The 13,405-nt window shown below is 36.7% G+C and overlaps 1 protein-coding gene across 1 annotated transcript in view; it reads right to left on the bottom strand.

Annotated features, from left to right (window-relative positions):
* TMEM67 (transmembrane protein 67) overlaps window positions 1–13,405 on the bottom strand; it is a 53,135-nt gene that overhangs the window by 23,068 nt on the left and 16,662 nt on the right. Inside the window, exons 7-16 of the mRNA XM_045861176.1 lie at window positions 12,255–12,317; window positions 9,817–9,971; window positions 9,505–9,613; window positions 8,773–8,859; window positions 8,390–8,455; window positions 6,496–6,652; window positions 5,787–5,910; window positions 3,425–3,530; window positions 1,690–1,746; window positions 545–643 (exon numbers count right to left, since the gene is read on the bottom strand). Coding sequence (XP_045717132.1) covers window positions 545–643; window positions 1,690–1,746; window positions 3,425–3,530; window positions 5,787–5,910; window positions 6,496–6,652; window positions 8,390–8,455; window positions 8,773–8,859; window positions 9,505–9,613; window positions 9,817–9,971; window positions 12,255–12,317 — 1,023 coding nt within the window. The remainder of the gene's footprint in view (window positions 1–544; window positions 644–1,689; window positions 1,747–3,424; window positions 3,531–5,786; window positions 5,911–6,495; window positions 6,653–8,389; window positions 8,456–8,772; window positions 8,860–9,504; window positions 9,614–9,816; window positions 9,972–12,254; window positions 12,318–13,405) is intronic.

The following is a 13,405-nucleotide window of genomic DNA, read 5'->3' as shown; positions in this document are numbered from 1 at the left end:
AGAATTATTCAGATGTGACAATATGAGAATTAAGAGTTTCTGTTAAACAAAGGAACACAGATAAAATAACAGATGAGAAGACACTTCAGCACCAAAAACCAAAAGGGGGTTCATATTTAGAAAATACAAAAAAAAACACCTTTAAATAAACAAGAAAAATTGGAAATCTAATAGAAAAATGGGCAACAGATATAAACAGGCAGTTCACAGAAGGGAAAACCCAAATGATTAATAAAGCATATGAAGAGTATGCAGAGTCAACAATGGTATGCTAGTTATACCAACAGACTGGCAAGAAATGGAAAGGCTGGGAAAATTCCAAACGTTGGTGAGGATGTAAGAACACAAGAGCAGCGGTGCAGGTGGGGATGCAGACTGAGGCACAGCAACACGGTAGGGAAAGGGGCAGGCACACACCCCTGTAGTTATACACCCCAGAGAAACTCGAGGCAAACCTGAGTTACTCATATACTAGCTCTTTCTTATTAGAAATATATAAAATAACCAAAGATAAAAATACACTTAAAACCTCCTGAGACCATACCTGTAAATCAATCACGGGGCTCCCAATGCGCCTCTTCCACCCTGCTGTCTTCAAAAGAGATGATAAAACAGCCAGCCCACCTAACACACCCAAAGCAATCTAAAGAAAAAAAATGAGAATTTTGGAATTTATGTAATTTCCCTCATCAATGTTCAAAACTAGAAATAGAAAGTACAAAAGTATTAAAAAAATGGTGGTGGGTGGTATACTCCAAGGACACAGGAGCCAAATTGAAAGGACCCCCCCAATGGCCAAATCTGGGATAATTTGAGCAAGACAATAAATAGTATTGAATTATAATCACTGGAATAAATAAGTATCCACTAGTCCACACTGATTTGAATAAATAACTGAATAAATAAATCAGTGTGGGCAAAAGAACAGCTCCTCTTTATAGTAGAATCCAAATTGACAATATAGGAGAAATTATGGAAACAGAAAATCACCATCACACAAATATCACAGTAATACTTTTTATAGGCAAGATGTGTCAATGGATGCTAAACTTAGAAGATAAAAGAGTAAATAGGATCTCTGCATAATAACAAAGTATCTCTCCCCAAAATATTTATCAATTATAAATGGCCAAACACAGCAAACTCTGCAGGTATCACTTTAGCCACATGATCAAAGTTAAACTGACACCAGTGGTGAGACATACTGACTTTGAGTACCTTCTGACATGATTCAACATCATTTCTGTGGTGTGTGTTCTAAAACTACATTTAATCATAGCAAAGTACCAGATAAGCACAACTGAGGGACACAAGCATTTACCAATACTCTTCAAAAGTGGTAGGGTAGGTCACGAAAGGCAAAGAACAACTGAGGAACTAGCAAAGATCAAAGGAGATGGGATAGCTAAAAGCAATATGCAACCCTGGACTACATCTTAAAACAAAAAAAGATGAGTAAAAAAATGTTTGAACTTCAAAGAGTATTTAGATTAGTTAATAGGACTACATCAATATGAATTTCCTGACTATGATCACTGTCCTATAGTTACATAAGATGTTAGTATTAGTTGAGGCTGGGTGAAGGGTATAATGTAAATCTCTTTATTTTGACAACTTTCTTGTCCATATATAGTTTTTTTAAATTAAAAAATATACTGTGAATATTTTAACAGGTTAAAATAAACTCACATCTGTCTGGATACGTGCTTCTTCTTGATTCATTTCATATTTGACTGAGAAAGAAACCTGATATTTAAAAGAAAGCAAATTAGTCACACTGAAATTATATAGTACAAATCTACTTTTACTATAAAAATATATTTGTAGCTGGATTTTACCATAAATGCCATATTTTTGAACTATCAATATTACTAGAGTTGACCCTTACTTACATATAGATAGGTATCCTTTTGGAAATTATTCGTGATATTTAAATATCCCTTTTGAATACACATTAAGGAAAAGGGGTTCATTAGGAGCTAGGTTAGGTTCATTGACAGCAGCCAACCAAAACGAATCATATTTCATTTTCTGATAGGTTTACATAACTGAAGAATGTGGCATATCTTATATATCAAGAATTTAACAACTGGCTCAATAATCATACCCTTTGATGGGCTAAACAGAAATCTTAGGGATATCACTATATTAAGAGACAGGAAGAGAAAGAAGAACCAGTAAAAGGTAAGAGAAACAGGACTGTGAGAGGTAGGAGGGATAAGATACCTCAGTCTTACCATGGTTACAGAATAAGGAGTTCCAAGAAGGTCAAGAGTCCAGTGTCAAATGTTGTATAAATGTCAAGTTAAAGAAATAAAGCCAGTGTTTGTAAAATGCATTGCCAACCTTCAGTGAAAGAGTTTTTCAAAGAAGGAACATGGCAAGAGCCAGAGGGCAAATGATGAAAAAGTTAATGGCTGGAAAATCAAGGAAAGATACATGATAGCAAACTGAAAAGCTAGAGGGACTGAGGAAACATTTTCTTGTTTGGTTGGTTTAGTTTGTTTTTAAGATGGGGCAACCTGAAAGACGTTATAAGCAAAGGAAAGGGACTAATAGGGAAGCAGACTGAATAAGGGGTTAGGGCTGAAACAGGACACTGGAGAAAGTCTGTAAACGATGAGAAGATTAGCTTTAACAAGGAGGAAGGACCCCCTTTTTTTTTCCCTCAGGGGATAACCATTTGATCTCTCGGAGGAAAAAGTCTAGAAGGACTACCCCTGGGTCGGCTCTCTAGCCCTCTCTCATTTACCCCTCTTCAGAGCAGGAACGCTTTACCAGCTGGGTGAGGGTGAGAGGAGGAACTAAGCATGTATGCCTCGGTCTTTTCCAGGCCCATTCCCTTAGGTGCAGCCTGTCTTCAGGGTGCACACGGTCTCCGCCATACACAGACCCTGCCAGGCAGGGAGGCCTTTAGCTCTGTGTTCAAGTTTAACTGAATTGGAGAAGTGACAGAAAGCCTATGTGGCTGTGGGTTCAAACTGCATTCTCTAGTTCATTTCAGCACTACTAGTTATACAGTTGACCATTTTAATCTCTTTCTGCACACTGAAGTGTGTCTTCAAGTGGGCAAGACTGGCCACTGTAAAGTCTGAGTTCCTGGTTTAGGCAAGGAGACAAAATCTTAGAAGCAAGGTGGATGAAGAGAACAGCAGCAGACACTGCACTGCAGCATACCCCAGCATCCTGAACCGCGATGCCCACCTATTGGTAACGCTGTCTACTAAAAAACGTAATTCTTGCTTTCTTAATACTCAGGATCCCTAAGAACTCATCTGTTATTCCATATTAGTAAAAAATTATTGAGACTTGACTATATAAAGATGTTTTTATGTAAAACTTGAAAAAGGACTGCCTTTTGATTGTAATGTAAACCACATCCCATATTAACACACATAAAGGGACTGATTAGTAAGCAACTCACCTTCACAGACTGGCTGTTGGGATCTTTGATATCAATGTCACTGTAGCCAATGGTCATTAAGGGAGGGAAGATGTTTCCATTTTTTGTACTGGGTACAAGGTGGATGCTGTTTAAAAGAAAATACACTTCTTGTTATAAGTACATCTGGGCCCTTAAAACATATATTTAACTTATTGTCTCTTTTAAATTTAACATGGCCAGTTTTGGTCTTAGAACCAACTAGTTAATAAGGACTAGGGAAGGTTAAACATAAATTAATGATAGTAACACAAGCTATGTTAAGTGGTTAAAACTTTAATATTAAACCCTCTGAGACAAATTAGAAAACTCTTCTTGATATAGGTCCTATGAAGTTTACAAATGAAATCACTGAAATACTGTGAACCATTTTTTGAGTAATAGTCAAATAAGAGGTGGCACATAAAACCTGGAGAAAGGCAGATAAATCCTGATTTTCAAAAGATAAAGATGAATTCTTAACAAAGTAATATATCAACTCTAGTACTGTTTATGGCACAGAGTGGGGTACATTTTGCTGAATTCAATGCATTAGTAATGTACAGTTTGTCAACTCAAAAGAAAACTGCTAAGCTCCAGGGGCCAGTATGGTTTCACCACGATCAAGTCAGGCTTAAGTGTGGTATCATTTCCACTAGGGATACACTGGCAGGTTGAGAGAATACTACAACATTTGGATTTCAGCAAGACACAAGACAAAGCTTCTGTACTGCCTACCTCCTAATATTGCTATAAAGATCAAAATAACAGTGAAAAAAATAAAATAAGGTATGCTGAAGTGTGAGACTAATGTTAAGATGATAGTGTTAAATTTCATCATTATATTCAAGGTATATATCATAAAATATTGGAATGGGAAAGCTGGTTAAGGTCTTAGAGACAGGAATCTCACACTGGAAAAGAGAGAAATAAGGACTGAATATAACAATAAGGGTCACTGTTAAAGTATGCTAAACAGAGGAAGGTGTTGTTTATAGGGAACCTGTCTGCGTGGGATGGTGAATACCAGACCCTGATTCAGAAAACTGGTGGGGAGTGAGTCAGCACACAGAAACGGAGCCCGTGGATCAGTTTTCCCGTGGGGAATCAGGCCTGCATTGTACCGAGGCTGCTACATGACTTGCTTTTGCTAAAACTCCCTCACCCTGAATTGAGACAGCAAGTGCTTACTGTAACTTCCTAAAATCTGAGCTAAACCTCTCAAGTGTGGAGTGCAACCAGTCCAACCACTTTTCCCCTTGATCTGTAACATCCTTCTCTTTGAAGTAATTAGCAACATTCTTTCCTTTGTTATCTGGAAAAGGTAATCACCTACAGTGAACCTGTGCATAGTAAATGAGGACCATCCTCTATGTAATGTACCCAGAAAAGCAATAAAAGCCTGTCAGGCAGAGGCCGTGGCCCTCTCTCTCTCACTTAGAGAGTGGCCACGCTGTCCCTTTTTCTCCACAGGACTTCCGTAGTCCATGTGAATTTGTCTCTCACAGCCACAATACATGGACCTGGGGGGAAGAAGTCTGCATCAGTTGCTAGTTAATCAGGGCCAACCTACAACAGTAGCTATTCAAAGAGATGAAAACAAGAGGAGGGCTACTGCCCCGGATGGTGTGGCTCAGTGGACTGAGTGCCAACCTGTGAACCAAAAGGTCACTGGTTCAATTCCCAGTCAGGGCACATGCCTGGGTTTCGGGCCAGGTCCCCAGTGGGGGGTGCACAAAAGACAGCCACACATTGACGTTTCTCTCTCTCTCTTTCTCCCTTCCTTCCCCTCTGCAAAACAATAAATAAAATCTTTTTTTAAAAGATTTTATTTTATTTTTTTATTTTTAGAGAGGGAAGGGAAGGAGATATAGAGAGAGAGAGAAACATCGATGTGCAGTTGCTGGGGGTCATGACCTGCAACCCAGGCATGTACCCTGACTGGGAATCGAACCCGCAACACCTTGGTTCGCAGTCTGTGTTCAATCCACTGAGCTATGCCAGCCGGGGCTTACAATAAATAAAATCTTAAGAGGGGCCTGCCTATTGCAATCACCAGACTCTTTCTAACATACCATCTCTGCCCACTAATATTCACCCCTACCTCTCAACCCATTCTAATTCAGCAGGTGTGGAGTGAGACCTACAATGTGAAATCTGACAGAACTCTGCAAGCTCCTGTTATAATTCTCTTACTGGCTCCTCACATCTATTGGCATAAACCAATTTACACAGATACCTAAAATAACTTTATGTTTTGTTTCAATTTAGTTGTCCTGTTTTCATCTGCTAATTGTTAGTAAACACTTTTGTAACATTTTGCTGTATACTCCAACATAATTTAGTGCATAAGACATTTGTTTACCTGAGTGATATTTGTGTAGCAATTCGAATTAATCTTGGCTGACTTCCTAAGTCATTTTCTCGCCCACTTAGTGCATCCACTAAGAAAATGCGCCGAGTCAGAAGCCACTTGCCAGAGTTACTGTCTTTTATCATAGAAAGGAAAAAAAAAGCATTAAAAAGTACCTTCAAATTGTTCAAGACGGCTCTCAAGAAGCTTACTGAATACATTTAAAACACAAAATTAGTACATTTTGTTTTAGATAAGATGGCTGCAAAAAAAGCTATTGCTGTAAAAAATTCCTACTAGATTTCTCCCCTCATTTGAAAGTTTTTTGATTATTTGGACTTTTCAACAGTTTGGAAGAATTTTCCTTGCACAATGCCTGAATAAGCAGGATTTTATAATAGGGAAACAACAAAATCAACTAATTTGTCCAGAAAGCAGCTCTAGGAGAACTTGAAGAAGCCCCAAATTACAGTTCTATTAATTTTTCTCAGAACACACTTTTAGTAATAATATAATTGCTAAATCAGCCTGACACATTTTGTCAAAATTTCTAAATATGCCAGCAATCTTATTGTTTTACTTTTTAACAAGCTATATAAAACCATATAACAGGAGAGAATCTATGGCCTTTCTTGTAATCTGGGGTTATTAAGTTATCAGGTTGGTTGACTTATTTATTGGGTTCAGCTCAGAGAAAGAATGGTATGTATGAATGTCTTACCTTGGTTCACAAACATTTTATTGTACTGAAGATTTAGGTTTAACACAGGCACAGCCCAAATATATTGGTGTTGATTTTCACTGGTATATTCAAGGTATAAATCATAAAATATAGGAGTGGGAAAGTCGGTTAAGACCTTAGAGATAGAAATCTCACACTGGAAAATAAAAATTAAAAATAAAAGCATCCCAAATGAAAATTACAAATCATAGTTACAATCTTTAAAAGTGTTTTCTTTAATTTTATAAAATAAAATATTTTTAAATTACTTTGTTTATGTGCATTTCTATGTGCCTTCCAAAACATGAAGGCTATAAAGATGATTATTTTTAATAAGGACCAAAAACTGAACAGTAAAGAACTGCCTGGCTCTTCTACAAAAGCCAGCTGAAGAGGGTATGCCTTTATTCTCAACATTAAAGTACAGGCAGTGAAAAGGTTTAAAAACTCCTGTCTGTCCCATTGGATGAGGTCCTAATTCTTCATCCTGATGGCCAATGCTAGCTATGATTTGGCCCCCCTTAACAAAGCCAGGCTTAATTCTCACTGTTCCCTGCCAGTCTAGGGTCCATTCACACCCATCAACTTGCAGTTCCTAAATATGCTATGCTATTCTATGTCTCTCTAACATTGAAAATATTGTTTCTGCCTGACACTCCCTTCTCCACTATGTTCTCCTGGTAAACTCACATTTATTCTATAAGCCCAAGCATTACTAACACTTTGAAGCCCTTCCCTACTTCCTCACAAACTGCTGATGGCCTCTCCTTTGTGCCAATATGGTACCTTGTCCATATCTATAGATCAACACACATTCTTCCCAATTCTTTGCCTATATAGCTGTTTTTTTCTACTATGTTCTGAACTACCCGAGAGGCGGCTAAGTTCAATGAAAAATCATGATTTTTAAACTTAACAGAACACTGGCTACACAATTTACTTGATGCAAGACTGAGTAAATTACTTAACCTTACTGAGCACCATTTCCTCATCTGTGAGGCACAGATAATATGTATCTCACATAGGCATTTCATGGGTCAGATAACAATGATATAATGCTGAACACGCAGCAGCAGGCATTAACAAGTATTGATTCTTTTGACTATGGGAAACATATAATAACATTTGTTTGTTTTTTTTGGAAATGATACACAATTCATTTCTAATAATAAAAGTAAATTCATGCTCATGATAGAAAATTTTCTAAATATAATTTTTTAAAGGAAAATCACCTGTCATCCCACAATCCAGAGATAACCACTGTTAAAAATGTTTATTTTCTTCCAGTGTTTTCCATGATAGTATTTTTCATCATGGCTATAAGAAAACTGGAATCACAGTTTTGTTCTATGGTGTATGCATATGAATTTAACCAAGAAGTATTTCTGTAGACTAGTGAATGTTTAATGGCTCATAATATTCCTTTGTACCATATCGTAATTTCAAAATGGGTTACCAACAGAAGGAGGATCCGGGAGGGAAGGAGGAAAGAAAGTATGGAGAAAGATAAAGGAAAGCATTTTTGTTACTGGGGATAGATAGAGATGAAGGTAACATTTTTATTAGTCACTAAAAATAAAGTAATATTTTTACTTTATTCCAAAGCACCGAGAAGTAGACATTATTTTTAAGACCTATATGTCTACAAGCAAATCAACAACTGATTATGAAAATCTAACACTATATGATATATAAGGCTTTTAAGAGGACAAGGCACTTACTTTTTTCATGTTGATTAAGATTTTCTATACCCAGATAAAAATTATGGCAACTAGTGAAACTCTTCATTACTATTAAAAACATTTTCAGTTTCAAAACATTCAAAGATTATTCCAACTATGTTAATGTGAAAATGAAACTAAAATACAGACTGTTTAATACAGCTCAAACTTACGTTTTGTTGATAGGTTGTTCCAAAAGAATAAGCAGCATTTAATCTTGTTTCTGTGTCTGGACAAAGCTAGAGCAAAAGAATACAACTGATAAATATCTCTCACAAATGTTTGCTTGGCTTATAGTAAGAACTCTCAAGTCCCAGCATGGATATATACTTTATATAATAATAGTAAATGTATTAAGGGTATGAAAAGTTAAGGGAGCATTTTTGTTATAAGTTGAAGTCATAACTTAAGTTAGTTTTAAGAAATTCCAATTTAAAACACAAGAAAAAAAATCAACTGTAGCATGCAACTGATACTCCATTTAAGCAATAAGTTGGTTTTTTCCTCAGGCAAAAATAAGGCACATTAATAATTCTTTAGCTAGAATCATGCTCACCTGTAAAACACCACCTTCTAAAGTTTGCCATTTGAGAAAATTTCCTCTTACATCATAGGAAGCAGCAACAAATTTCAGTTTTGTATCCTGATTAAAGAAAAACAAGAATAAAATAATGTCACATACTCTAAAAGCAACAAATTCAATTATCTTTACTTTGAAGTAAAATTAATCTAATATCTCTATGAGTGAACACAACTAATATAATGGGCCATTTTTTTCTGCATGAAAACCAGGAGCAGTGCTATGAACAGATAAGCTCCTTTCAAACCAGTTAAATAGGAGGTTGGAGGTAAGGGAGGATTACTCTTACTTCATTCTACAAAGTCAGAAAGTTGGAGGTGAGAATCTGGACCTGTGAAGTGCTGGGGAAATGGCATAGAGCCTTCATTTGTGATTGGAAGCATTTCCTAAATATGTAGAGACAAAGAGGGACTGACATTGTTTTGCATTTGGTGATGAAAACTACCCCCTACCCTTCCCAACCCCATAAATACTACTTGCTGCCATAATCACGTAATCCAGACATATGCATATATGTCTTCTTCTCAAAGAAGAAAGCTAAACTCTGTATTGTTTAGTTTCTATGAATAGCTGATACTTAGATTTAGGTTAGTAATTAAATTTTAAAAACACCGTAAAGCAACAAGAATTATGACTAGTAACATTCTTATTACCTTTTCAAATTATAAATTAGAATATAGTTATTCTCTAATAATATAGTGCTTATACCTGGTTTGTCCCTTTAAAACTGAAATTTGTAGGAAGAGGTGTAGTACTGAGTACTTGAGGTGCTAGTCCTAGCTGATCTCCATAGAACAGCCACGGAAGATTCTGTCTCCTACAATCAATTACAATTGTTTTAATAGGGAAGCAACATTCATGAAATATTAATATTTATGAAGTAACAGAATATTTATTAAATATACGAATATATTTATGAAATATTTATGAAATAGGGAAGCAACCTTTATGAAATATTAATATTTATGAAAGTAACGGAATTTGTTCAAGATGACAGTTCACCAATTAGAATATCCTTACCAAAATGAAACAGAATGAACTGTGCGTAGTCCAGCAGTATTTTCAAAGACAAACTGAAACAGTCGACATGCATCAAAAGTGGCAGAGTCATAGGAATTCATGTTCATCACACACATATTTCCGAGAGCATGGCAAGATGTTAGATTGGCATACACCTACAAGAAAATAATGACAAAGAAATGTAACATGGATTTTAATACCCTAAGAAAAGTTGATATAATAGATTATGCTCGGCTTTAATTTGACCTAGTCTAAAAATTCTTCTTTTGGGTATTCTTTTACTTTTTGATACCTCTCTTCTACTTTCAGTACAAAAGAACTTTCCATATGGCAGAAGGATACTGTGTACATTTTAAGTGTAAATTTTAGGCTGAAATAAAAAGATAAGCCACTGAAAGAACTAACTAAAAACTTAAAGCATGACATTTAAAAAAACTATTAAGCAGAATAATTATATTTGAAAGAATAATTTGGATATTAGCTCTTATATTCTGTAAATGTGATCCATTTTTTGAGTTAAGTAATTTGTTTTATGAATAACAAAATAAAATCACTTGTTGAGCCCCTCAAACTTCTCAGTTTTCCCTATCAGAAAAAAAGAAGTCCATTTTTACAGTAATTCACATCAAAACACTAGAGAGATCTTCCTTTTCTCCCTTCCTATATCCAACTCATCAGTAAATCATGTTGGCTTAATCTTCAAAACATCAGGTTAGACAAAAAGTCCGAATGGTTTTGCCATAAAATAAAGGACACATTTTTCATTTTTACCAATAACTTTAGTGATTTGGAAATTTTGAGTATGTAGGCTATCTCCCGCATGGTGTAACATTGATCTCAATTAATGTCTCTAATTTGATCGCTATCCACTTGAACTTGTCTATCTGACTGTGGAACATTGTCCAGTGAGAAATCTCCAGCATGGAACTCTGCAAACCACTTAAAAAAAAAAGATTTTATTTATTTACTTTAAAGAGAGGGGAAGTAAGGGAGAAAGAGAGGGAAACACTGACATGAGAGAGAAACATTGATTAGTTGCCTCTCGTACATGCTCCGACAAAAGCCTGAACCTGTAAGCCAGGCATGTGCCCTGACCAGGAATCAAACTGGTGACCCTTCGCCTTGCAGAGCTGATGCTCAACCAACTAAGCCACACTGGTCAGGGCTGCAAACCACTTCTGACACATTCAATCTGTCACAGTACCTTCTCCATAGATTGCACAAATCTTTTTTTTTTTTTTTTTTTTGCATTTCAGTTGAGTTTTTTACCTTCCTTAAAATAATAAAACATAATATGCCAAAATGTTGCTTTTTTCTTCCATCTTCAATATTAAAATGGCTGCACAAAAATTCACCAATTTGGTAAGTTGTTTTTTTTAAATACATGCAGATTTGACAGCTGTGAATACAATCTAACAAAATTGTTTCAAATAAAGTTAAAGACAACAAAGCACTATTAGAGTCATCTTACGGAAAAAAACCAAACGAACTTTTTGGCCAATACAATATAAACAGAAGTATATCCAAAAGTATATCTCATTTCTACAGTACTACCCTTGTTTGTGGGTCAACTATCCATTAAATAGATTAATACGTTCTTAACTGGTCTCCCTGCTTGTGTCCTTACCCTAACAAAATCTACTCTCCATGCATTAGCAATCCTTTTAAAATCTGAAGTTCAGTCATGTCTTCCTTTGCAGAAAATCCTTATTTCCCCTGCAGTAAACTCCAGGTCCTAGACACAGCCATTCCTTTCATCCCTGAACTCATTTTTCCATCTTCCCTGCTCACTTTGCTTCTGCCACTCTAGGCTCTTTATTGTTTAAGCATGAACAAGCCAGGTAACTCTGCTTTGGGACCTCTGTACTTGCTGTGGTCTCTGCTAAGAACATTCTTCCCTTTACATGGCTCACTCTCACTTCCTTCAGATCTCTACTCAAATATCACCCTTTCAAAGACGCCTGTCCTGACTACCCTAAGTAAAATAGCATCCCCTTCCATTCTCCATGTTCTTTATCCTGATTTATATGTCTTCGTGGCACTTCACATCACCTGACATTTACTTGGACTATATCTCCAAGGAATTTTTTTAATGTCTTTTTTTTTGAAATACAACACTTGATTTGAGAAGAGGGCCAGGCACATAGTAGGTCATCAATAAACATTTACTAAATGACAGTATGAATAACTGTCCCCTAACACTAAATTTCAGCTGAGTAAGTTTGGAGACATTCAATTTGTATATAATGAAATATAAAATAAATAACATTTTTTCTTTATGTATTCTCTTCCAACCTACTAGAAAAAAGGTTTATTCTTGTTAAAGACTATGACTAAGGAGATAGAGATACTTAGAAAACTTTTATAATCTGGGGAAAAAAACAGTAGAATTCTTCAAAATGATATAAAATTATTTTTTTTAAAAAATTCAAACTTACCCAACAAGCAGCTGCTGATGATTGCAAATACTTTGTAAACCATTCTGAAGTTAAAGACATTCCCTGCAAACAAAAAGATGAATTTTAGTTTTAAGTTCAAATAAAGATTCCTTAACACTCCACTGTTAGGAAGATATTAATACACATATTGTTGAATGTGAAAAGACTAACATTACTCTCTCGAAGTGATTTAAAAAATAGACTTTAGACTATCAGTCTTCCAGTAAAGATGGCAGCATAAGTAAACAAGGCATACCTCCTCGCACAACCACATCAAAATTACAACTAAACTACAGAACAACCATTATTCAGAACTGCTAAAACTCAAGCTGAAATGTAAGTCCTATAACTACAGAATTAAAGAAACCGCATCCAGACTGGCAGGGAGGGCGGAGATGAAGAAGGAGATGGTCCCACACCCATGTGTGGTGGATAAAAATCAGGAGGGATCTCTAGGATCAAAGGGTCCCAACCCCACACCAGGCCACCCAGCCCAGGGTTACAGTGCCAGGAAAATAAGTTCCCATAACTTCTGGCTGTAAAAATCAAGGGGGATTAAGGCTGTGGAAGACAGAAATTTCTGGAGTTCCAGGCAGTTCCTCTTAAAGGGTCTGTGCACAGACTTACTCAGACTCACAGGCTCTGAGCTCCAGCATGGGGTCGGCAGACTGAAAGGCACCAAGGCATACTGAGAGAAACTGAATTGTCCAGCATCAGGGCCAGAGCTGGGGAGCAACTTTTTCCCAGGCAGAAGTGGTGGCAGAGGCCTTTGTTCCTTTTCTGAGCCCTCCCCACACAGAGCCAGTAGGCAGGAGCCATATCTGAGACTCTAAGCCTGGTTCACACTGTTTGCCCCTCCCTGGTGACTCCCTGAAGTTGTGCCCTACTCAACTTTCAGGCCCATCAAAGCTGTTTCCAGTGGCTTTTCCATGTGTATGGCTTGTCTTGGCTCATGCTTCAGATTTTCCTAAATTTTCTCAAGCAGCATATGGCTGCAGCAAACCCTGTAACTCTGGCTAAGTGGCAGCCAGCCTTGATTCACAGGCTGGCCTCACATGGGCACCTCCAAGCCCAGCACAAGGAGCAGCCATCTGCAAATCACTCTGTATCTTATGCCAGGCTGCCTGGGAAAGAACACAGGCAGTGGCTGA

Source organism: Phyllostomus hastatus, unplaced genomic scaffold (genome assembly GCF_019186645.2).
Source record: "Phyllostomus hastatus isolate PE091 unplaced genomic scaffold, TTU_PhHast_1.1 phas_scaffold_21, whole genome shotgun sequence".
NCBI lineage: Eukaryota > Metazoa > Chordata > Mammalia > Chiroptera > Phyllostomidae > Phyllostomus > Phyllostomus hastatus.
The sequence above is the reverse complement of the archived record's forward strand: the minus strand, read 5'-3'. Positions and strand labels throughout refer to the sequence as shown.